Source organism: Piliocolobus tephrosceles, chromosome 13, assembly GCF_002776525.5.
Source record: "Piliocolobus tephrosceles isolate RC106 chromosome 13, ASM277652v3, whole genome shotgun sequence".
Lineage (NCBI taxonomy): Eukaryota > Metazoa > Chordata > Mammalia > Primates > Cercopithecidae > Piliocolobus > Piliocolobus tephrosceles.
The window spans coordinates 101,484,662-101,508,769 of NC_045446.1; the positions used below are offsets into that span (position 1 = coordinate 101,484,662).

Sequence of the window (24,108 nt, forward strand, 5' to 3'; positions counted from 1 at the left end):
ACTGTTCTTACCAGTGAGAATCGTATTTCCTACCCAGTCCTACATGTAACTAAGAAAAATAGCCTGCTCACTTATGAGAAAACGGTGGGCCAAGAGGGTTCTAATCAGAGAGACACCAGCATTCCAGGAACTTACCACCCTCCCTGTTTCCCATAATACTTATCATCCTACCCACTTAACACCTCTCACATAATAGAGATAAACCCCATTACCCAAGGCATAAGCTGCAAGGCAAAAGAAGGACATACATACCACTTATAGCTTCCTGTGCAAAGTATTTGACATCCATGTCTTCATCTTGACCTAACTTCTGTAGTACTGGCTTAACTTCTCCCTGTAAAGCACTGACATTCAAAAGTATTATCTGTGAAAGACAGTCTAATGGGCGATAGAAATCTTTTCTGGTGTATATGGTTTATGGTCATTGTTAAAATTTAAAGTAAAAAAAATTTAAAAACATTTATAAACCTGACAAATACACAAAATAATGTCTAAAGAATTCTCAGCAAAATCAGTTTCAGACAATGATCTGACATATACAGAGCTTAAATATAAAAGTCATAGTGGACATCCTCAAAATCAGTTACTAAATTATTTTCTTTAAGCAAATCCAGATCTTAGGCAAAGTGAAAATCCCTGAAGTTAATTTTAGCTAATTACTCCCCACTATAAGGTAAAATTTAAAATACGCTTTTAAAACAAGACTAAACACTAAAATCTTACTTGGTATCTAGAATTGGTCCAATTTTTTGTAGAGATTTGGCCACATTGAAGCGAACATTTGCTACTTGGTCTCCTGCCATTTTTAATACGATGGGCAGCATTTGCTTAGTGGTTATTTCCTGACCACAGGCCTCAGACAGTGCCTAGAAAAATAAATAAGATGGCACATTTAAAATACTTTTAAAAAAATTCCAAAATCTAATGAAACAAATTAATATTTAATAAGAAAATAATTGGGCACGGTGGCTCAAGCCTGTAATCTCAGCACTTTGGGAGGCTGAGACGGGTGGATCACGAGGTCAGGAAATCGAGACCATCCTGGCGAACATGGTGAAACTCCGTCTCTACTAAAAAATACAAAAAACTAGCCGGGCAAGGTGGCGAGCACCTGTAGTCCCAGCTACTCGGGAGGCTGAGGCAGGAGAATGGCGTAAACCCGGGAGGCGGAGCTTGCAGTGAGCTGAGATTCGGCCACTGCATTCCAGCCTGGGCGACAGAGCAAGACTCCGTCTCAAAAAAATAGAAAATAATTGACCAATAGGAAAATATTTCTAGTTTGAGCAGCTGAGTGGGAGACACAGGAATCATTCAAATGATCAGAGAATTAGACCAGAATTCACAAATAAGTTGTTGCACTTTTTAAATACTGTAGTTTGTTTTCTTTTTTTTCTGACGGAGTTCTGCTCTGTTGCCCGAGCTGGAGTGTAGTGGTGCGATCACAGCTCACTGCAACTTCTGCGCCCTCCGCCTCCTGCCCAAGGTTCAAGGGATTCTCCTGCCTCAGCCTCCCAAGTAGCTGAAACTACAGGCACACACCACCACACCCGGCTAATTTTTGTATTTTTAGTAGAGAGACAGGGTTTCGCCATGTTGACCAGGCTAGTCTCAAACTCCTGACCTCAGGTGATCTCCCCGCCTCAGCCTCCCAAAGTGCTGGATTACAGGCGTGAGCCACTGTGCCCGGCCAATACTGTAGATTTTAACATGAATTTTAAAATTGACATTTTCTCTCATCTCCTGTATTCCAATTAATCAATACAAGACATATATGCCAAATAGAAGACAGTATATTGAGAATTCAGAAATAGTCATGAATAATTTTGCTTTAATGCCTAAGCTTAGCAATAAGAGTTATGTTATACTTACATTAATGCAGAATAAAGTAGTCATTCTATGCAAGTAATTAGGATCATTTGCCATTACTAACACTTTGGGAACGATGGTATTTTGGGCCCACTCTGTACCAAACTTCTGAACTAGTTTCATGAGGTTGTTGGTGGCAGCTTCTCGGATGGCGTATACTGCAGAAGAGGTCAAAAACATGTTCTCACGCTGCTTATTGTTTTTTAAGCATAACCTAGTTTACTTACATGAACATCAAATGTGGACCAAAAGCAAAACCTCTCTGCAATCAGACTCCACATGTAATGATGCTGCAATGACAAGCATGCTCAGCTCCAACTCAGTTTCCAAGTGTGCATATCCACAAAAAAGGGATGCAAGCTCACTATATGCATCACCAATTATTTAACAAATACAAGTGCCTACTATCTGCTACAAAAAGAATACAGAAGACACTTCCCCTCACAGGTCATATGCTCTTATCAGAGAAATGAAAGCTAACATGCTCCATGAAGGCACATGGTGTAAGAGCAATTAGAATGAAGTCTGGCATTGTGTAGTAAAGGCTGTGAGGGTTGTAGCACTGCAGAGAAGAGTGAACAGGGAAGGTCTAGGAAGGCGTCAGCACAGAAAGAAGCCTTGCACTGGGCAGTGAAGATTTGGGAGGATCTGTGTCAGTGGACAGAAGCAGGGAGGAATTCCTAGAAAGGGTAAAGGCATGTATCCAGGACACAAAGGGAAAAACCTGAAACCTGTGAGACTCTGAAGTTAGACAATTAGGGTGGACCCAGACCACAGAGCATTATAAAAGACTTAGATTTGATTAGGAAAAACAGTGATGAGTTTTTAAAGCAAGCTTGTGACCTGATGACCAATGTGGAATTTTAGCAAGATTATTCCAGCAACATCATGGAGAACCAACGCTGACTGAGAATGAGGAAGACATCAAGGAAATGGCGTGGAGGCCACTGTGGTCATCTGTACAACAGCAAATACAAACATCAGACTGACTTGCTTCCTCTCCATGAAAATGCTTAGGTTGAAACAAGATGTCAAATGTCTTTGAGTCAATGTGCCTGCCTTAACATCTAATAATGCCCTATATCCTTTGATCATGTATCAAAGACATAAAGCTAGATAATAAAGGTCTGCGCTACAATCCTCTCACAATTAGTTGCTATATACAGCACTGAACAAAAACAAGACTGGTGTCACTTCACTCTACAGATCCAGTAAGACTCAAAATGTAGGCTCAGATTAACAAATCAAGGGTGGTAGGTACTGATTCCTTATTCTACTTCTCTCCCCAGGTGGGCCCAACCTTCCTGGGATGATAGAAGGGCAGGAATAGCTATCCAAGTCACAGTCCCAGTCCTAGGCAATTTATACAAGCCTCCAACCAAGAAATAGCCAACTTCTTCTATTCATAGATCCTTCTGGGCAATGATGTTGAGAACAGGCAAGACAGCATAGACAAGTGACCATACAACTGATTATCAGCACTTAAACTGACAGCCTACAGGAGAAGCAACCTGGCGGTAAGACTCAGACGCACTAAGGAACAAACTCAAGTCAACTGTTTTACTGTAATACAGATTCCTTCCCTTCATATCCATAGTCTTTGTCTTTGGGCCAAACCCTTCCCTGTCCTTCCCCCTAAAGTGGAGCTAGCTAGAGTATTTGTGTCTTCTCCTCTCATTAATTTTTTTTTTTTTTTTTTGAGACCGAGTCTCACTGTCGCCCAGGCTGGAGTGCAGTGGTTCGGTCTTGGCTCACTGCACGCTCTGCCTTCCAGGTTCACGCCATTCTCCTGCCTCAGCCTCCTGAGTAGCTGGGACTACAGGCGCCCGCCACCATGCCTGGCTAATTTTTTGTATTTTTTTAGTAGAGACAGGGTTTCACCGTGTTAGCCAGGATGGTCTTGATCTCCTGACCTCGTGATCCGCCTGCCTCGGCCTCCCAAAGTGCTGGGATTACAGGTGTAAGCCACTGTGCCCAGCGTTTTTTTTTCTGAGACAGAGTCTCACTCTGTTGCCCAGGCTGGAGTGCAATGGCGAGATCTCAGTTCACTGCAACCTCCACCTCCTGGGTTCAAGCAATTCTCCTGCTTCAGCCTCCTGAGTAGCTGGGATTACAGGTGCCTGCCAATACACCCGGTTAATTTTTGTGTTTTTAGTAGAGATGGGGTTTCACCATGTTGGCCAGGCTGGTCTCGATCTCCTGACCTGAAGTCATCCACCCGCCTCAGCCTCCCAAAGTGCTGGAATTACAGGCATGAGCCACCATGCTCAGCAAATTACTATTTTTTTTTTAACTTGCTTTAGATTTTTATCATAATGCCATTACCATAGGAAGGGATCTCACTGCCAGAAGAACCAGAGACTGGGCACACACACACACACAGCCTTGACCAAGACCTTAACTGCACAGAACTCTACTTGGCCAGATGCCTACTATGTTCTTGGCTCCTCTGAATTGTTTTCAGAAGAACGCAAACCATTCCACAGTTCTGTCTGCTTTCTTTTCCTGCTTTCTTTTGTCTATTTCTTTCTCTTTCTCCCCACTTCCCCTCAAGGCCTGGCTAACCTGCAAGGTTTCTTTGAATGTCTGTCTATGCTCAATAATTGATACCTTCTCCTTTCTCCTATAATAAATAAATAAATTTCCCTTCTACATTCCTCCCTCTGATCAAAACTGTCTACTCAACCACAGGAATATAGGTGTGTGATACTTTCTTCCTTATACTTCTCTGGAATTTTCACAATGTTCTTTTAGTAGTTTCATAACTAGGGAAAAAGTTTCAAAAACTCTGACTGATCCAGTGATCATTATATAACACTTATCTGAAATGCAAAAGCAAAAAAGCTCCTGTGATTAATTAAGTACAGAACAACTTCAGAGCTGTTATTTCATTGGTTCATGGGACTCTTTTTTTTTTTGAGACGGAGTCTCGCTCTGTCGCCCAGGCTGGAGTGCAGTGGCCGAATCTCAGCTCACTGCAAGCTCTGCCTCCCAGGTTTATGCCATTCTCCTGCCTCAGCCTCCCAAGTAGCTGGGACTACAGACGCCCACCACCTCGCCCGGCTAGTTTTTTGTATTTTTTTTTTTTTTTAGTAGAGACGGGGTTTCACCGTGTTAGCCAGGATGGTCTCGATCTCCTGACCTCGTGATCCGCCCGTCTCGGCCTCCCAAAGTGCTGGGATTACAGGCTTGAGCCACCACACCCGGCCGGTTCATGGAACTCTTGCAGTCCCCACTTCAGCATACTGCTGCAGTGAAATAAACACGGGTTTCTCCTGCTCCCAAACTGAAAGAGAAAATCAGAAAAGAGGAAGGAGTAATCAAGTTGCATAGAGAAGGCAATCTTACAGAGAAAGGGTGTCAGGAATCTAATTATTCGTGGAATATTAGAACTTTAAAAATTCCTCAAAATAAAACACCACCTTAATCTAAACTGCCAGCTTTTAAAGAAACCATAGAATGACTTGGAGCCAACCCAAATGCCCATCAATGATGGACTGGATAAAGAAAACGTGGCACATATACATCATGGAATATGTATAAAATTCAATTCATAAAAATTGAATGAGTTCATGTCCTTCGCAGGGACATGGATGAAGCTGGAAGCCATCTTCCTCAGCAAACTAACACAGAAACAGAAAACCAAACACTACATGTTCTCACTAATAAGTGGGAGTTGAACAATGAGAACACATGAATACAGGGAGGGGAACATCACACACTGAGGCCTACCAGGGGGTGAAGGGTGAGGGGAGGGAGACATTAGAACAAATACCTAATGCATGTGGGGCTTAAAACCTAGATGACAGGTTGATAGATGCAGCAAACCACCATGGCACATGTATACCTATGTAACAAACCTGCACGTTCTGCACATGTATCCTACAACTTAAAGTAAAATAAAATGTAAAAAAGCACAGAATGATCTGCTAGGAAGCACCATTCCCAGTAATATTAAATATTTATCAGATATAACATAAACTTTTTTAAAAAAGCGGTATTTCTTTCCTATGATTTGCCAAATTTAAGTTTTATTTAAAAAGAAATAAAGAGGCCACAACAAGGTAACTTTAGAGAAGAAAAAGAGAAATAAAGAAGTCTACAATCCAGTTTGAAAACACTGGAAATACCCACATATATAAGCCCTTACACATTTTCACATATTTTTTCACATCCTTCCTCTTCACACTCTTAACCATATGATCCTCCATATGATGCAAATATGCCTTTAACAAAACCACCTACACATATAAGCAGACACAAATATCCTCATTCCTCCCAAATTTCCAGGCATAAGCACCCACAGATGAACAAAGAGATGTATTAAATACGTATAGAAAGTATATAAAAGATACTGTGGAACTGACTCAGGATATCTATTATATCCACCAAACCAAAACATGGAATCAAAGCTCAAGGACAATGTCACATGACCCCATAGGGGCACTCACACTCACTGGAACAGGTCTAAGACAACATTGAAGCTGTCAAGTCCGGACCTGGGGCCTGGCACAGAGGGTCCATCTGTCACCACTGCTGCTGCCTGGCACACAAGGGGACAAACACATATACCTCTACCTGAGGCCTCAGCAGGAAGTCATCTGCTCATTCCTGCTGTCCTATCTGACCTGCCCTGAGCTCACCCTCTCCTAGCTTTGTAGCAGCAGCAGTGAGAATACAAGCAGTAAGTCTTCCTTTCACCCAAACCAGAAATCCAGGTCCTCTCTATCCCTATGGCAAAGCTAATGTTTCCCACACCTAAGAATCCTCTACTGTCTCACTGAGGATCTCCTCTTCTATGTTACCTCAAAAAAGCCAAGTAACTATCTCTCCCACCCAGGCCCTTCATCTAATTCCAATCTCCATCCAACCTAGTGTATAGCTGCTGAAGACACCAATTACAGGATGGTCAAAAAGAGGATCCTCAGATAAGGGAGGAGTAAGTAGATATATAAAAGAGATGGCCTGAAGATAATGTAATAGATTGAGTAAGAAATAATGCAAATAAATTGTTTAATGGAGAAAATAAAATATAAGATACAAAAAAATTGGTAGAAATGTCAAATTCATATTCAAAAGACTAAACTTTAATTAGAGCCTTTCTTCATTCCTACAGTATTAAGGCAAAATATCTGGTCAGACTGAGATTCCTTTCTAAAAGGAAATGTATGAACATCATGGATATATGGGCTTTCAATAATTTGTTTTTATCTACTCACCATGGTCCACAAGCCAAGCCATACATAAAGAATTCAGCTTTTCATCAAAGAATTCCACACCCTACAGATACAGAAGATTCCATTAATATACATGGCCAAAATTCAGAAATAAAGATGGTCTATTTACATTACACCAAGATTACCTGAAGGCTAAAAAAAGCTGTTTTCAAATAAACTGAATTCATGAAAGAGACAGAAAGGAAACACGGGAATTACAAACAAACCATACATCTATTTTATTGGATGGAAATAATAAACAAACAAACAAAAAGCATACGTGAGCTGGCGTAGGCCCTCCTAGGTGAAAGAGAACAGGGTGGCCAGAAGCCAGTCACAACACTGCAAAAGAGCAGGAAGAATGCACTGTGGATGGTCTGCCAAGCAAATCTGGATTACCTGTAAAAATGAATTACCCAGGAAAACACCTGTCGGTAATATTACTAATTCTCAATTTTCTTCCCTTTTTGGTTACTATTATGACAAATCCTTAGCGATAAAGCAACTGACCTCAACAGAGATATCCCCCAATTAAAGACAGTATTTTTGAGACAATAGGAGAAAGCCCTGGAGGGAGAATAAAGCAGGCCCAGGACTACAGGGGATATAGCCCAGGCATGGCTTGCTCTCCCAGCCCTGTTCCTCCCAACGGTCAACAGGTGGCCACTTCAGTGCAGGTTGGGGATGGGCTCCGGGAGCCAATTTACACCATCCTCTCACCCTGGGGCTTCCACACCACATGGGAGAATGCTGTGACATACACGTTCCTCCCTTCTGGGGTCTACACGTTTACAGTCTTGCTTCTTTGAACTCTAAGAAGTTCCTGACGGTGATTCTATATTTTAAATAAAGAGAGGTAATATAATGTTTCAGTGCTTTGAAAACAGTTATTAAGACAAAATAGTGTTTGTTTTTTTTTGTTTTGTTTTGTTTTGTTTGAGACGCAGTCTCACTCTATTGCCCAGGCTGGAGAACAGTGACACCATCTCAGCTCACTGCAACCTCCACCTCCCGGGTTCAAGTGATTCTCCTGCCTCAGCCTCTCGAGTAGCTGGGATTACAGGCGTGCAGCACACGTCCAGCTAATTTTGCATTTTTAGTAGAGATGGGGTTTCACCGCGTTGGCCAGGCTGGTCTCTTAACTTCAGACTCAAGTGATCCGTCCGCCTCAGCCTCCCAAAGTACTGGGATTACAGGCATGAGCCACCACACCCAGCCCAAAATTGCTTTGTATTAAAAGATCTTAATGAACTAATTTTGGCATACACTTAGATTACGTCAGCCAAGATTTCTTTTTCATATCAGGTTGAGAATTTTCCTTCAGTTTTAATTAACTTTTATTTTCCAGTTTGTTGTTGTTGTTGAGATAGAATCTCTCTCTGTCACCCAGGCTGGAGTGCAGCGGCGCAATGTCAGCTCACTGCAACCTCTGCCTCCTGGGTTCAAGCAATTCTCCTGCCTCAGCCTCCCAAGTAGCCTCCCAAGTAACAGGCGCCCACTACCACATCTGGCTAATCTTTTATATAGTAAAGATGGGGTTTCACCATGTTGGTCAGGTTGGTCTCGAACTCCTGACCTCACGTGATCCACCCACCTCGGCCTCCCAAAATGCTGGGATTACAAGCGCGAGCCACTACGCCTGCCCTACTTTCCAGTTTTTGCAGTTTAATTTTATACTTACTTACCATGGTCCACAAGCCAGGTCATACATAAAGTCTTGAGAGAATTTTATAAATTGACCATCTGATATAAAAATATTTAGACATAAAGAAAAATTAAGGAGAATATATATACTAACAAGCAGTTAAAATTGTAAAGCAGGCCGGGCGCGGTGGCTCAAGCCTGTAATCCCAGCACTTTGGGAGGCCGAGACAGGCGGATCACGAGGTCAGGAGATCAAGACCATCCTGGCTAACACGGTGAAACCCCGTCTCTACTAAAAAATACAAAAAACTAGCCGGGCGAGGTGGCGGGCGCCTGTGGTCCCAGCTACTCAGGAGGCTGAGGCAGGAGAATGGCATAAACCCGGGAGGCGGAGCTTGCAGTGAGCTGAGATCCGGCCACTGCACTCCAGCCTGGGTGACAGAGCGAGACTCCGTCTCAAAAAAAAAAAAAAAAAAAATTGTAAGGCAAAATGTTCATGACCGAGGCATGTTACCCCTGCCAGACAGGTGTAAGTCAGCCAAAGACACCATCTGCCTTGCTTTCACACTGCTCTCTATAGAGCTAGCAACCCTGGGAAACTTTCCAGGTCTAGAAGGAGCAGAGGTTAAAAGAAATGGTACTAAAATGCAGCCTCTCTTCCAGACAGTTTTGGTCTTCAGCAAATCAGTTAACCACTGCTCCTCTCCACTCTGAAGAGTAGATCCATGACAATCACCAGTGAAGAGAAGATGACCCATAGCACTTTGGAGTGACAGAGGAAAAGGATGACAAAATAACTTCACCTGATCCCATTCGCTATGCATTAATGTCTGGTATCCTTTTCAAAGAATCGGATACTTTCAATTTTATACAACATATAATGCCACAGACATTCACAAAATGCATGTTCATAAACTAAATGTACTAAAATTAACAATATAAATTCAGGGGTTCAAGAAAAGAAAAAACAAATTCCATATGCCATGACCTGAAAGGAATGGAAGTGGGAGTGAGGAAGGGGAAACAAATTGTAGTGATGTCAATAGTAAACTGACATACCTTTCTCAAAAAATACTCAACAATCAACAAATGTTGGCCATGCATAGTGGCTCATGCCTATTATCAGCTACTCAGGAGGCTGAGGCAGGAGGATCGTTTGAGGCCACGAGTTTGAGACCAGCCTGGGCAACAGCAAGACCCTGCCCCCCAAAATAAAAAATGTTAAGTGCCTAATTAATTATGGGCACTATGTTAGGGACTGGAAATAAAATACAGTCCCTACCATTGAGAGATCACCCATCTCTCCAACTAGACTGTAACAGACAATTACAATACTCTGTAGTAAGTGCTACCAACAGGGATAAAGGTACATCAAACTTAGAACAGTCAAGGTCACCTACTCAAAAAAAGGAAAGGATATGGCTATAAAACCCAGCTTTGAAATTTTATCTAACATGGGATTAGTTAGGGTAAAACTAATCATGAAACTCAAACAGTAACAGATAATGTGATAATGTGGACTTTGACCAAAACACTAACTTTTTTTTTTTTTTGACACAAAGTTTCACTCTGTTGCCCAGACTAGAGTGCAGTAGTGTGATCTTGGCTCACTGCAGCCTTCGCCTCCTGGGTTCAAGTGATTCTCCTGCCTCAGCCTCCCGAGTAGCTGGGATTACAGGCATGTACCTCCGTGTTCAGCTAATTTTTATAATTTTAGTAGAGATGGGGTTTCACCATGTTGGCCAGGCTGGTCTGGAACTCCTGGCCTCAAGTGATTCGCCTGCCTCTGCCTCCCAAAGTGCTGGGTTTACAGGTGTCAGCCACTGTGTCCAGCCTTTCAGTACTTCTTTTTTATATGGTGGTTCCTCACCTCCCTTTAATCAGAATGTAGGGCAAGTGGTACCTAGGGACATTTTACTTAGAATACAAGGCAAACAGGAAAGTTTCCTTGAGCAAAAGTCACATCAGACTTACCCTAAAACCATAATCCCTTTTCTTCTCAGTTAAATATTTCTTAAGTCACAAAGGCATTAAATATTATAAAATTTACATTATATATGCCAAGAAACTGATCTTATTATTCTATGGCTTTGTTTTCCAGTGGTGATGAGGTGAAATATGTTTCTGTAATACAGACTGAGCATCCCAAATCCAAAAATTCAAAATGTGAAATGTTCCAAACTCCAAAACTTTTTGAGCACCAATATGATGCTCAAAGAAAATGCTCACTGGAGCATTCTGGACTTTGGATTTTTGAATTTGGGATGCTCAACCAGTAAGTATTTATAACACAAATATTCCAAAATCCACTTCTGGTCCCAAAAATACTGGTCCCAAGCATATTTAGATGAGGGATACTCAACCTATAATTTATGCACTAACAGGCCGGGTACAGGGGCTCACACCTATAATCCCAGCACTTTGGGAGGCCACGGCAGGTTAATCACCTGAGGTCAGGAATTCAAGACCAGCCTGACCAATGTGGTAAAACCCCATCTCTACTAAAAATACAAAATTAGCTGGGTGTGGTGGCACATTCCTGTAATCCCAGCTACTTGGGAGGCTGAGGCAGGAGAATCGCTTAAATCCAGGAGGCGGAGGTTGCAGTGAGCTGAGATCGCACCATTGCACTCCAGCCTGGGGAACAAGAGTGAAACTCCATCTTAAAAAAAAATAAATGTATGCACTAATAAACATAAAAACTATCCCATAGGTAACAAGAACAAGGCCATACTTTCATGCATCTAAACAAACGTAAGCATACAGGCTACTAGGCCTCCTACTTGCCATGGTAAATTGTCACTATTTGACACTACCCTGCAGTTCATGGAGCAACACATACTCACCAGCTGGCCTGCCAGCAGTGGCATATACTCAATGATGGCCAGCCGGACCCTCCATTTGGCATCTTCAGCCAGCTCCACTATGGCAGGAAGGAGAGACTGAGAGAGCTGACGGATTCCAATCACTTCATTTACACAATCCAAATTGGAGATGATATTCAAACGAACTTCAGGACACTGCAAGCACACAAGCCCCAGAAGACCACATATAAAAATCAAGTACTGTGCCCAACAGTCTCCTGTCAGGATAAGATAAAAACTGCTAGGTAAGTTTTAAAATTACAAAGTACTGACTCAGGTGAAAAAAAAAGGATAATCTTGAAGAAATAATAGAGAGTACATAAATAACTCAAGGAACATAAATGATCTTAATCAGAAATTTCAATGAAAAGTCTGTAAGACTAAAGACTACAAGAAAAGTCTATAAGACGGTAAAGAGCATAATCTCTGGAATTAAATCAGATGCACTCAAATTTCAGATCTGCCATTGTTGAAAGACCTTGCTCAAGTTACTTTAACCCTCTGGGCCTCAACTTTCTCATCTGTAAAATGGAATAATACGACCTACCTCATAGGATTGTTGAGAGAATTACATGTAAAAATACATGCAAAGCACTAAGGCTCATGCCTGGTACGCAGTAATTACTCAGTAAATATTAGGTATCATAATTTTGGATACTATATTTAAGCTCAAATAAAAGAAACTTCTTAAACAAAGACACATTAGCTTTAAAGGAACCAGGAAGTATAAAACAAAAGTCAGGTGAAGGTGATAGACATATCTAGGTTTACTTTAATGGGTCCTTGTGCCCACTTTCTGAGGAACCTATAACCCTGTAACCAAAATCACAGGTGTTGTCATTGGTTTAAAATAAGTTATGATTTTTTTATCCATTTTCTTTTTGGGGGTTCTATTTTAGTGAAACCCCAAACCAAAAATCAAATCAAATCAAATCACTATCAAAGGCAACAGAACATAAAGTAAGACCTACCTCATCCTTTAACTGAGCTAAAAAAAGAGGTAGAAGATGTTCAATGGTATTCTCTTTGCCCAAAATAGTAGACAATCCCATAATTACAGAAGCTAGAGCTGATTTGACATGTGGATTGGTATCGGATACTAATTCCTAAAATAAAATCAAAATTAAAAGCCTTTATTACAAGACAACAGAAACTTCCATACCATTATTCTGGGAGACAGAGTCTTCCTCTGCTGCCCAGGCTGGAGTGCAGTGGTGTGACCTTGGCTCACTGCAGCCTCAACCTCCCAGCTGGAGCACTTCAGCCTCCAGAGTAGCTGGGTCTACAGACATGAACCACCAGGCCTGGCTAATTTTTTTTATTTTTTGTAGAGATAGGTTCTCACTATATTGCCAGGGCTGGTCTTGAACTCCTGGGTTCATGTAATCCTCTTACCTTGGCCTCTCAAAGTGCTGGGACTACAGGTGTAAGCCACCAAGATGGCCTGAATTTTTTTTTTTTTTTTTTGAGACAGGGTCTCACCCTGTCACCTAGGCTGGAGTGCAGTGGCATGATCATAGCTCACTGCCATCTCAACCACCCGGGCTCAAGCAGTCCTCCCACCTCAGACTCCCAAGTAGTTGGTACTACAGGTGCATGCCACCAGGCTCAACTAATTTTTGTATTTTTTGTAGCAATGGGGTCTCACTATGTTGCCCAGGCTGGTCTCAAACTTCTGGGCTCAAGAAATCCTCCCACCTCAGCCTCCCAAAGTGCTTGGATTACAGGCATACACCACCGGGCCCGACCCCAAGCAATTTAAAGACAGCACTATTTCAATATTGATTAGTTGATAATGTTTCCTCAGACTACTAGTTAGGTAACATAAACCTATGCACCAAAGAGCATTTTACAACTACAATAGGCTAATAAGTGATAAATAACAATGTTGCACATTAACACATCTTCCCCATTCATTCCCTATCAACCTTTAAACTCAAAGAGCTTTAAGGTAAACAAACAAACAAAAAAAATGAGATTAAGGTTTACCTTTATACAAAACAGAGTGAAACAAAATAAACTAAAGTCAGGTTTACCTTTATATAGGGCAGAATCTGATTCATAATTATGGTCTCTCTATCTTCAATGGGCAAGTTCTCACCAAGTTCTAAAAGATAAATAGAAAAAAAGAATGCTTTCACAGGGCCATTTACAAAGAGCCAAATGAGGACATTTAACCAGGTTTATCAACAATTTCTTTTTTTTTGTTTTTGAGATGGAGTCACACTCTGTCGCCCAGGCTGGAGTGCAGTGGCTGGATCTCAGCTCACTGCAAGCTCCGCCTCCCGGGTTCACGCCATTCTCCTGCCTCAGCCTCCTGAGTAGCTGGGACTACAGGCGCCCACCACCTCGCCCGGCTAGTTTTTTTGTATTTTTTAGTAGAGACGGGGTTTCACGGTGTTCGCCAGGATGGTCTCGATCTCCTGACCTCGTGATCCGCCTGTCTCGGCCTCCCAAAGTGCTGGGATTACAGGCTTGAGCCACCGCGCCCGGCCAACAATTTCAATTACATTATATGTTTAAGCAAATAAGGAAAATAGCTCTTGTTCTAAATGAACTTTTTAAATGAAATCTTTATGCCATTGCATATCACACCAATCCAATCTGAAAAGCATTTTTTTTTACAAAAACAAGACAAAATTATTTATTGGTTTTAAACACAAAGGGACTACCTTTATGTGACAATGTGACATTTCCACACACTGAAAACATCCCTATGTATTTTAAAAACATATTCTAGAATAAAAAACATGCAAAATTCACTAAAAAGAAGAAATGCACCAAAATGAACGACACATGTTCCAACATAAACTGAACTCCTTAACCTTTTACTTTGTGGGCAGCAGCCGCCCGGACTTCAGCTTCACAGTCCTTAAGTAGGTTCTGAAAGGCGGGGATGAGGTCATTTAGGGTGATTTTAGGACCCATGGCTTTCTGGAGCTATAAAAGAATTTGAACGGGTTTCAATGTATACTAACAAAAGAATTAACAAGAGCAAAACAAAACTGCGCAACCTGTAAGTACATATTTTTGCCACAACACTTCCCATTGAAAAGAATTCAGAAACTTTGGGTACGACAGCAAATCTATGGGTGTTCAGGTTTATTTCCTTAGTACCTAAAAATGATCATTTTACCTCTGAAAATTTGTCAGCCACCATATAGCGAACTCGCCAAGATTTATCTTCTGCTGCTTGTCGAAGTGTAGGCATCACCAAAGTCTCAAGGTCATCCTGAGACAGTAACTGGGCAATACTGACACAAGCTTCCACAGCTAGCAGACGCACTGAATCCTAAAGGAACAAAATTTCTGTAATTCAGACATTTACCGAGACCCATGGGGAACTGCTGTGGGGTGGTGCAGGTGTTTAAAAAAATAAACACCACCACGACTGCCGCACCTTATATAGTTTCATGTCTTGACATCTTTTTTTTTTCAGACAGGGTCTCACTCTGTCACCCAGATTGGAGTGCAGTGGTACAATCTCGGCTTATTGCAACCTCTGCCTCCCAGGCTGAAGCAATTCTCCTGACTCAGCCTCCTGAGTAGCTGGGATTACAGGCATGCACCACCATGACCAGTTAATTTTTGTATTTTTAGTAGAGACAGAGTTTCACCATGTTGGCCAGGCTGATCTCAAACTCCTGACCTCAAATGATCCACCCACCTTGGCCTCCCAAAGTGCTAGGATTACAAGCACAAGCCACCACGCCTGGCCATTTATTTACATCTTGAAAGAGCTGCTCCTGGCGGGGCGCAGTGGCTCACGCCTGTAATGCCAACATTTTGGGAGGCTGAGGCAGGCGGATCACGAGGTCAGGAGATCAAGACCATCCAGGCTAACACGGTGAAATCCCATCTCTACTAAAAATACAAAAAATTAGCCAGGCATGGTGGTGGGCGCCTATATTCCCAGCTACTCGGGAGGCTAAGGCAGGAGAATGATGTGAACCTGGGAGGCGGAGCTTGCAGTGAGCTGAGATTGCGCCACCGCACTCCAGCCTGGGCGACAGAGTGAGACTCCGTCTCAAAAAAAAAAAAAAGGAAGAGCTGCTCTCTTTGCCTGGAACGGCATGTTGAAGTCATAAAGATAGAAATGACTTTGTACAATGAGTAAACAGCAAAGTAATTACCTTGGCTAGAATGCCGAGTTTCTATGAAGGAAAAGGAAATGAAAATTTTAAAATTTGAAAAACAACAACAACAAAAAACCATTTTAATGATGCCTTCAAAGCCTTACTATAATAGAAAGTTGAGGGATAAAAATGAAAAGAATACTTGTACAAGTTATTTATAACAGATTAGGACAAAGGTAGAGAATAAGAGTAAAGGAAATCACTTAGGAAGCTCAATTTTCAAAAAACTCAGATCAGGGTGGCAGTAACAGGAGTGTAGGCAGCATAAGATGATGACTTGGAAAGAAATACACAGAACAATTAAAAGTTAGAAACCAAAAACAAAAATCAGTTGAATTTAAATGTTGAAGATCAAGGACAGAATAACTTTGAGGAAGCTGCGGCTAGAAAAACACAGAAATTAGAAAAGTATGGGATTAATGAACTCAACTTTCCAAATGTAAACAGCCAAAGTCAGTGTGACACCTATGTCCTTTGAACAAGTGGAAAATATACAATTAAGACAAATCAATGAGGGGCCAGACGCGGTGGCTCACACCTGTAATCCCAGCACTTTGGGAGGCCGAGGCAGGTGGATCACCTGAGGTCAGGAGTTCAACACCAGCCTGGCCAACATGGTGAAACCCCATCTCTACTAAAAATACAAAAATTAGCCAGGCATGGTGGCACGTGCCTGTAATCCCAGATACTCAGGAGGCTGAGGCAGCAGAATTGCTTGAACCCAGGAGGCAGAGGCTGCAGTGAGCCGAGATCACGCCACTGCACTCCAGCCTGGGTGACAGAGCAAGACTCCAACTCAAAAAAAAAAAAAGAAAAATCAATGAGAAAGTAGAAACTGAGACTGCAGACTTGTATATTATACATATATAGGTAGAATCTTAATACATGTAAACATTAGCACCCAGGAGAAATAGGTAAAATATTTTAAGTATGTACAGTAACAGTTATGTATATACACATACATATACTTGAGAGACATTAACAGTGACTCCAACTTCCAAAATATTACAAATCTTAAAAACTGTATATCAACAATAACTGACTATATGCCAAAGACACACACACTCCTCTGTATGCAAGTGCACAGGCTAAAAAAGGCAGGGCTAAGTTCTTGGTAGTGACTACACAGATATTTTTGGATTTCAAAAATGATGCTAAATCATGGGACTGCTAATCAACTACTGAATTTAACACATATTCGTTAAAAAAGTACTTCTCTGGTCAGGTGCGGTGGCTCACGCCTGTAATCCCAGCACTTTGGGAGGCCAAGGCGGGCAGATCACAAGGTCAGGAGTTCGAGACCAGCCTACCCAACATAGTGAAACTCCATCTTTACTGAAAATACAAAAAAATTAGCTGGGCGTGGTGGCAGGCGACTATAATTCCAACTACTCGGGAAGCTGAGGCAGAAGAATCACTTGAACCCTGGAGGCAGGGGTTGCAGTGAGCTGAGATCATGCCATTGTACTCCAGCCTAGGCGACAAGAGTGAAACTCTATCTCAAAAAAAAAAAAAAAAAAAAATTACTTCTCTTCCAGAACTTCGTTTTCTCTCCTATACCCGTTCCTCCTCCCAGAATTTTCTCCATCTTAACGATGGCACCACCATCCACCCAGCTGCTCAAGCAAACAATCCTAGGGGATCTTGATTCCTCTCCCCTTCATCCAATCCAATAATACGAAGTCCTATTGATCCCACTTCCAAACTGACATCCAGATCCTTTCCATCTTCACTACCACCCTATTACCATCATCATCTCATGCCAAGACTTGAAATGTGGCTGGTACACATTATTTACACTCAAATAATAAGATTTTGGAAATTTTTGGTTGAATACAAATATTAATTTCGCCTATTTCTTTTTACTTTTAAAAACATGGCCAGTAGAAAACTTAAAATTAACACGTAGCTTACGTTATATTTCTGTTGAAAAGCACTGTTTTAAACTATAACATCTGGGTAATAAAAGTGCAAAGAAGGCCAGGCACAGTGGCTCATGCCTGTAATCCCAGCACTTTGGGAGGCCAAGGTGGGCAGATCACGAGGTCAAGAGATCAAGACCATCCTGATGATGAAACCCCAACGTGATGAAACCCCGTCTCTACTAAAAATACAAAAGTTAGCTGGGCATGGTGGCATGCGCCTATACTCCCAGATACTCAAGAGGCTGAGGCAGGAGAATCACTTGAACCCGGGAGGCAGAGGTTGCAGAGAGCCGAGATTGCGCCACTGCACTCCAGCCTGGTGACAGAGTGAGACTGTCAAAAAAAAAAAAAAAAAAAATGCAAAGAAAACTAAGGCTGTACTTATCATAAAAGTTAGGATAATGTACTCTTAAAGAAACAGAGTGGCAAGTGGAGGAGGAAGGAAGAGATTGTGTTTGAAAGGGAATCCATGGAGGGATTCTGGGATAGTGGCTGTGAAAGTGATGTCTCCTATCATAGGTGATAGTTAACAAGCTGGTATCACCTTATAATAGTTCATTAAGTTATACATTTATTTTGTACATTTATTATTAGAATAAAAATTCAAATAAATTTTTAAAATTATTTTGAAAATAGGATTTGGATCTTTAGATTTAGGATCTGAAAATGAGACTCATTAGTATGTGTCCTGGGGCTTGTGGTCCTGTACACATGAAGCGATCTTAGGGCAGGTAACAAGCAAATTAAAAGCCCAAAAGGACTCTTCTGGAGTCCAGGAACTCTGGGAACTCATCCTTCTGAGCACCATTACAGAGCAGCAGTACAGTCTAGCTGTGAAGGGCACAAATTCTTGAGCCAAACCACTTAGATTCAAATTCTGACTCCACTATGCAAACTTGAGCAAGTTACTTAAACTTTCTGTGCCTTTGTTTTCTAATGTGTAAAATGGGCTATCTCATGGGGCTGTTGTAAGGACTGAATTACTTAATACAAATAACTACTTAAAGGCAGAGAAAAATTAAGTACTTCATTTACATGTTTGCTAGTTTTATTGTTATTTCTACACCAAAGAGACCTAGATCTTCGGAATTAAATACGATCATGTGAAGTAATCCCATACACTACTATAGAGGAAGCAGAGGGTCAAATAGCTTTCCTAACACATTCTAAGCTTATTTATCTGAAAAGTCAAAAATTCCAGGAAACATTACTCCCTCATATTACAATACAGCCAGCAATTCCCAAAGGTATGTTACCCTCCAAGCAGCTTTGGTCTTCCTTTCTAATTATGGCTCCCATTTCCTCTCTGACTCCCCACTCTTTTAACAGCTGCTAATGTAAGAGAGAAATCATGGTCTGGTTAAGAAAGAAACATAAGAACACCGAGGTGAGCATGTTACACTTTAACCAGGCCAGAATCAGCACTAATTCTGCAAAAAGAATCCTAACAAGAAAACTAAAACTCCCCAAAGAAATTCTGAAAATTTAGAGGAAAGGAGCATATCTGTGTCCCTTAAATACTGAGTGAGTTTACCTGTTCATCTGAAGCTAGATTAGTGAAGAGTGGAACAATTTCACTTTTCACACTGTCTAATTCCAAAACTTTTGCAAATTCACCCAATTTGGAAGCAGCAGCACGTCGTACCATTGGTGTGTCATCTGAGCACAAGGAACGGAATTGCCTGCAACATAAAACAATGAAGGTATTTCCCATCAAATAACACTGACTAAACCTGCCCCCATACACATAGACAGACTATTAGAGGTTTTATCTTACAATAATCAGTGACTAGGCTTCTAGTCATAGAAGTAACAAAAATAAAACATATTCAACTGAATAATAAAAAATGACATCACAGGCCAGACATGGTCCCTCACACCTGTAATCAAAGCACTTTGGGAGGCCCAGGTAGGATTGCTTGAGGCCAGGAATTGAAAGCAGACTGGGCAACATAGCAAGACCCTATCTATACCCAAAAAATATTTTTTTTTGTTGGGGGGAGCTCAAGTGAACCTCCCACCTCAGCCTTCTGAGTAGCAGGAATACAGGCATGCCCAGCTAATTTCTTTTTTCTTTTTAGTCGAGACAAGGTCTCACTATGTTGCTCAAGCTAGCCTTGAACTCCTGAGCTCAGGCAATCTTCCCACCTCAACCTCTCAAAGTGCTGGGATTACAAGCATGAGCCACTGCACCCAGCCAGAAAAAAATTTTTAAAAATTAGCCAGACACAGTGGTGTATGTTGACAGTCCTAGCTACTTGGAGGCTGAGGCTGGAGGATCACTTAAGCACAAGAGTTCAAGGTTGCAGTGAGCTATGATTGCGCCACCGCACTCCAGCCTGCGCAACAGAGCAAGACCTTATCTCTTAAACAAAACAAAACAAAAAAAAAGATGTCATAAAACCTACTATCCTAGTATCAGCCACTCATTGGTAACAATGTACTATGTAAATTGTCAGCTACAAGTCCCCAGTAATCCCAAATAACTCATAGCTTACTGTCTGATTTCTGCTTTAACAAAGCAAAAAAACACCAGAGCTTACTGTCTGATTTCTGCTTTAACAGCATTTGATGCCCTGGGATAGCAAACGCTGAACAAACCACATGCAGACGTGCGAGAGGTGAACCAATCCCCACTTGCTAGGCGTTTCACCAGAGGTACAAAATAAGCTTCCAGAGCAACAGGAGTATGCTCCTGGGAGATCTGTCTCAGGGACTCCACAGCCTTGTCACGAACAACAGTCTCTTCCACAGTTGCCAGATTTTCCAAAGGAGGCTGAATGGATTCAAAAGGAAAACCAGAGAAAACTTATTGAATCAGGTTAGAAACAGATAATCACCTTTTAAAGTGACTGAAGGGAGGTGGTACACGTAACCAGAATGTTAGCTGCATCATACCAAATGGTTACTTTCAGCTCACACAGTGATAACATATGGTGCAGCCAACCTGAAGACACGACTTCTGTAGAAAAGCCAAGATCTCGTGTCCCAGATGGCAATTCCCAGATGGTGTCTACAAATGACACAGTGTAAGAGACTTGACACAATATTAATATTACTGTGAGCTGAATCACTAGGTTTAAAAGATACACAGCCAAATTCAGACAGGATCCTGTATATTTCCTCAAGAGTAAGTACAAAAATATGACAAACATTAGGCACCACAAATACAGGATAACAGCTTGTCAGGTCACTGAGTCCACAGCCTTTTCAGTATCATTCTACCACTCCCAGAGGTGCAAGCAATGCTTATCCACTATCTCCATTCCATCCTTTTATCCAACCTACAAAATGCTGAGTACAAAATTGCTTTTTTCAGAACATATTCAGCAACTTTCCATTAGCCATAGGGCAGGAAGGAGTTTCTGACAGAACAATCAAGTGAAAACTACAGAGACTGGCCGGGCAAGGTAGCTCACGCTTGTAATCCCAGGCCTCGGGAGGCCGAGGTGGGCAGATCACTGAGGTCAGGAGTTCGAGACCAGCCTGGCCAACATGGTGGAACCCTGTCTCTACCAAAAAATACAAAAATTTGCCAGACATGGTGGCACATGCCTGTAATCCCAGCTACTCAGGAGGCTGAGGCATGAGAATCGCTTGAACCCAGGAGGCGGAGGTTGTAGTGAGCTGAGATTGTGCCACTGCACTTGAGCCTGGGTGACAGAGTGAGACTCTGGTCTCAAAAAAAAAAAAAAAAAGAAAAGTACAGAGATGATAGGACACCTTGCTTACAGCTTTAGAAACAGAAGAGGCCAAACAGGGTGGATGATCCGGATTAGGAGCAGTAACTGAATATGGCATGGCCTAGTAAAAAGTGTAAACAGGCTGGCTCTCTGAACCTCTGCCTTACTGAGTTTGCATGTAGTCCAGGTAGATTCTACACATGCCATGAGCTACAGATTTTAAAGCATAAAACCCATATATAGAACTAACCAAGAATGAAACAGAAGCATAAATGAGTTAAAGAAGTGTGTCTAATAATGTATTTTAAAAATTGTTTGATACACACAGGTAGAGAGTATTCAGCTTTCCTAGAAGGTATTTCAGAAACCCATTAAAAAGATACTGTTTCTCACTTGCCAAGGCATTTCATGATCTGTCCTGTCTACTGTAACCCCCTCTCCTGCAGTATCACTGGATAATAGCTATCATTACCACAGGATGAGGCCATGCTCCTGAGAATTGCTTATGAGTGGTCTCTTGATTTGAACTCTGCCTGGCCCTTGATGACCACTCTGCCTACCCAACCTCAACGCTTCACATTCCAGCAGTTCTTTTTTTTTTTTTTTTTTTAAGAGACAGGGTCTTGCTCTGTTGCCCAGGCTAAAGTGCAGTGGCACAATCATGGTTCAGTGCGGCCTCAGACTCCTTGTCCTTCTGCCTCAGCCTCTCGAGTAGCTAGGACTACAGACACATGCCACCATGCCCAGCTATTTTTTTTTTAAGAGTTGGGGTCTCACTATGTTGCCCAGGCTGGTCTTGAACTCCTGGGCTCAAGCAATCCTCCTGCTGCTTTGGCCTCCCAAGGCAAGGATTACAGGTGTGAGCCACCACACCCAGCCACACTCAGCAGTTTTGAACCCAGTCTGTTTCATGCTTCCAAGCCTCTGAAATTCATTTTCTCAATACAGGATTATTGTTGCATCTAGCATTGGGGACACAGAAGAAACAAAGCAGACAAGCTTCCTCACTCTAGTGGCATTTACATTCTAATGGAGTAAGACAACAATCAATCAAGAAAACCGTTTGGTGATGAATACTCTATAGAAAAAAGGAGTAGGATGATGTGGTAAGGGATGATTGGGAGGCTATTTCAAGTTGAGGGGTTGGGGAAAACCTCCCTGAGGAGATGCATTGAAGTAGATTCGTGAATGACAAGGAGCCAGGCACTGAAAGCTTGAAAGAGCTTTTCATTAGAGGGAAGACCTAGGGCAAAGGTCTTAAGGGAATAATGAGCTAGGTTAGTTCAAAGAACAGAAAGATGACCAATGTGAATGTACGAGATTATCAAGGCCTTTTGCGCTCTGTCCCTGCCTACTGCGACCTCTTCTCATGCAGTACCACTGGGCGTATGATAATCCTACAGAGGAAGGTCATAAAAAGCCTTATAAGCTAAGGTACAGAATTTGGATTTTCTAAGAGCTATGGCAGAGAGTGAGCCATCTGCTGGGTGACGTGAACTGTAAGGGTCGGGTGAGAGACAAGAGTGGAAAGCATTGTTAGGAAGCTACTACAGCAATCTAGAGGAAAGATGATGGCCTGGACTAGGCTGGTAATACAAGGGATGGAAGAAAGTGGACTGATTTGAAATATACGCAGACTCTATAGGAATTACTAATGGATTAGATGTGGGGAAGAAGGGAAAGAGAATTCAAGAATATATTCTAGGTTTTGGCTTGTCCAACTGGGAAGACAGTGATACCATTTACTGAAGTGGAACAACTAAATGAGAAGTGTATTTGGGGGATAGAGCTAGGTTTTGTTTTGGGTATGTTAAGTTTGAAATACCTGTTTGACATTCAAGTAGAAAAAAGCATAGGCCTGTATATATAGAAATATATGTATCTATATCTACATATTCATACTTATCTATTAATCAATCTACCTCAGGAGTTCCATGGAAAAACCAGAACTAGAGATAGAAATCACCAGAATCAGTATTACTACCCAGTATTGAAAGCCCTGACGCATACAACCCTACCTTGTCCATCTGTTGAATTCCTGGTCATCCTTTAAAATCTAGTTCAGACATCATCTCCCAAGGTCTTCCTTGATCACCCTGAGTGAATCCCTTTCTCCCCTCTATTACGTGGGTAGGGTATTTTGTAGGTACTTACATCTTTCCATTTAAGACTGCACAGTAATTATTTGCTGACACACAAAGGCAAGGGACCTCATTCAATTCACTTTGGTGGTCATTTTCTTTTTTTTTTAAGAGATGGGGATCTCACTATGTTGCCCAGGCTGGATTCAAACTCCTGGGCTCAAGTGATCCTCCCATCTCAGCCTCCTAAGTAGCTGGTACTACAGGCTTGTGCCACCAAGCCCCCTCACATTGGTCTTTTTCAACATTAACATTGTAAATTACGATGTGTCTGATAGACTCTTAATAAATGTCAATTAAATTGAACCAAATTCATCAAACTCAGAAAGTCAGAAGCAAAAGTTACATTGACAAAGACAAAATGCTGCCAGGTGAGAATTAAGGTTTCCAACATCACGCGGGGGAACCATAAAAACAATCAAATCCTTTTTTTTACCTCCATCTAAACTAATAAGTCTACAGATGCAGAAAAGAAGGACGAAGTTCTCTTATCCACAGAAAAAAAAGAAGGGGTTGAGTCCAAAGTGCCTATAGTATTTCTTCTCTCAATGACTAACATGACTATCTGCCCATAAAAAGATCTGCATAAAAAATGCTGCAGTGTGTCTATCACCAAACTGTGTATCATTTTTA

General features: G+C 41.7%; 1 protein-coding gene across 5 annotated transcripts in view; it reads right to left on the reverse strand.

Annotated features, from left to right (window-relative positions):
- The window catches only part of PPP2R1B (protein phosphatase 2 scaffold subunit Abeta), a 42,765-nt gene that overhangs the window by 16,539 nt on the left and 2,118 nt on the right, over positions 1 to 24,108 (reverse strand). For 4 of the 5 annotated variants that reach the window (XR_003308373.2, XR_003308372.2, XM_031933933.1 and 1 more), the window contains exons 4-14: positions 20,195 to 20,427; positions 19,186 to 19,333; positions 14,727 to 14,882; positions 14,416 to 14,530; positions 13,627 to 13,697; positions 12,562 to 12,696; positions 11,573 to 11,746; positions 7,086 to 7,146; positions 1,870 to 2,024; positions 724 to 866; positions 253 to 344 (exon numbers count right to left, since the gene is read on the reverse strand). Coding sequence is in view for 3 of the 5 variants with exons in the window: in XM_031933933.1 (XP_031789793.1) it covers positions 253 to 344; positions 724 to 866; positions 1,870 to 2,024; positions 7,086 to 7,146; positions 11,573 to 11,746; positions 12,562 to 12,696; positions 13,627 to 13,697; positions 14,416 to 14,530; positions 14,727 to 14,882; positions 19,186 to 19,333; positions 20,195 to 20,427 (1,483 nt within the window). In the remaining 2 variants the exon portion in view is untranslated. The remainder of the gene's footprint in view (positions 1 to 252; positions 345 to 723; positions 867 to 1,869; positions 2,025 to 7,085; positions 7,147 to 11,572; positions 11,747 to 12,561; positions 12,697 to 13,626; positions 13,698 to 14,415; positions 14,531 to 14,726; positions 14,883 to 19,185; positions 19,334 to 20,194; positions 20,428 to 24,108) is intronic. The other variant, XM_023208211.3, reaches the window with a different exon arrangement.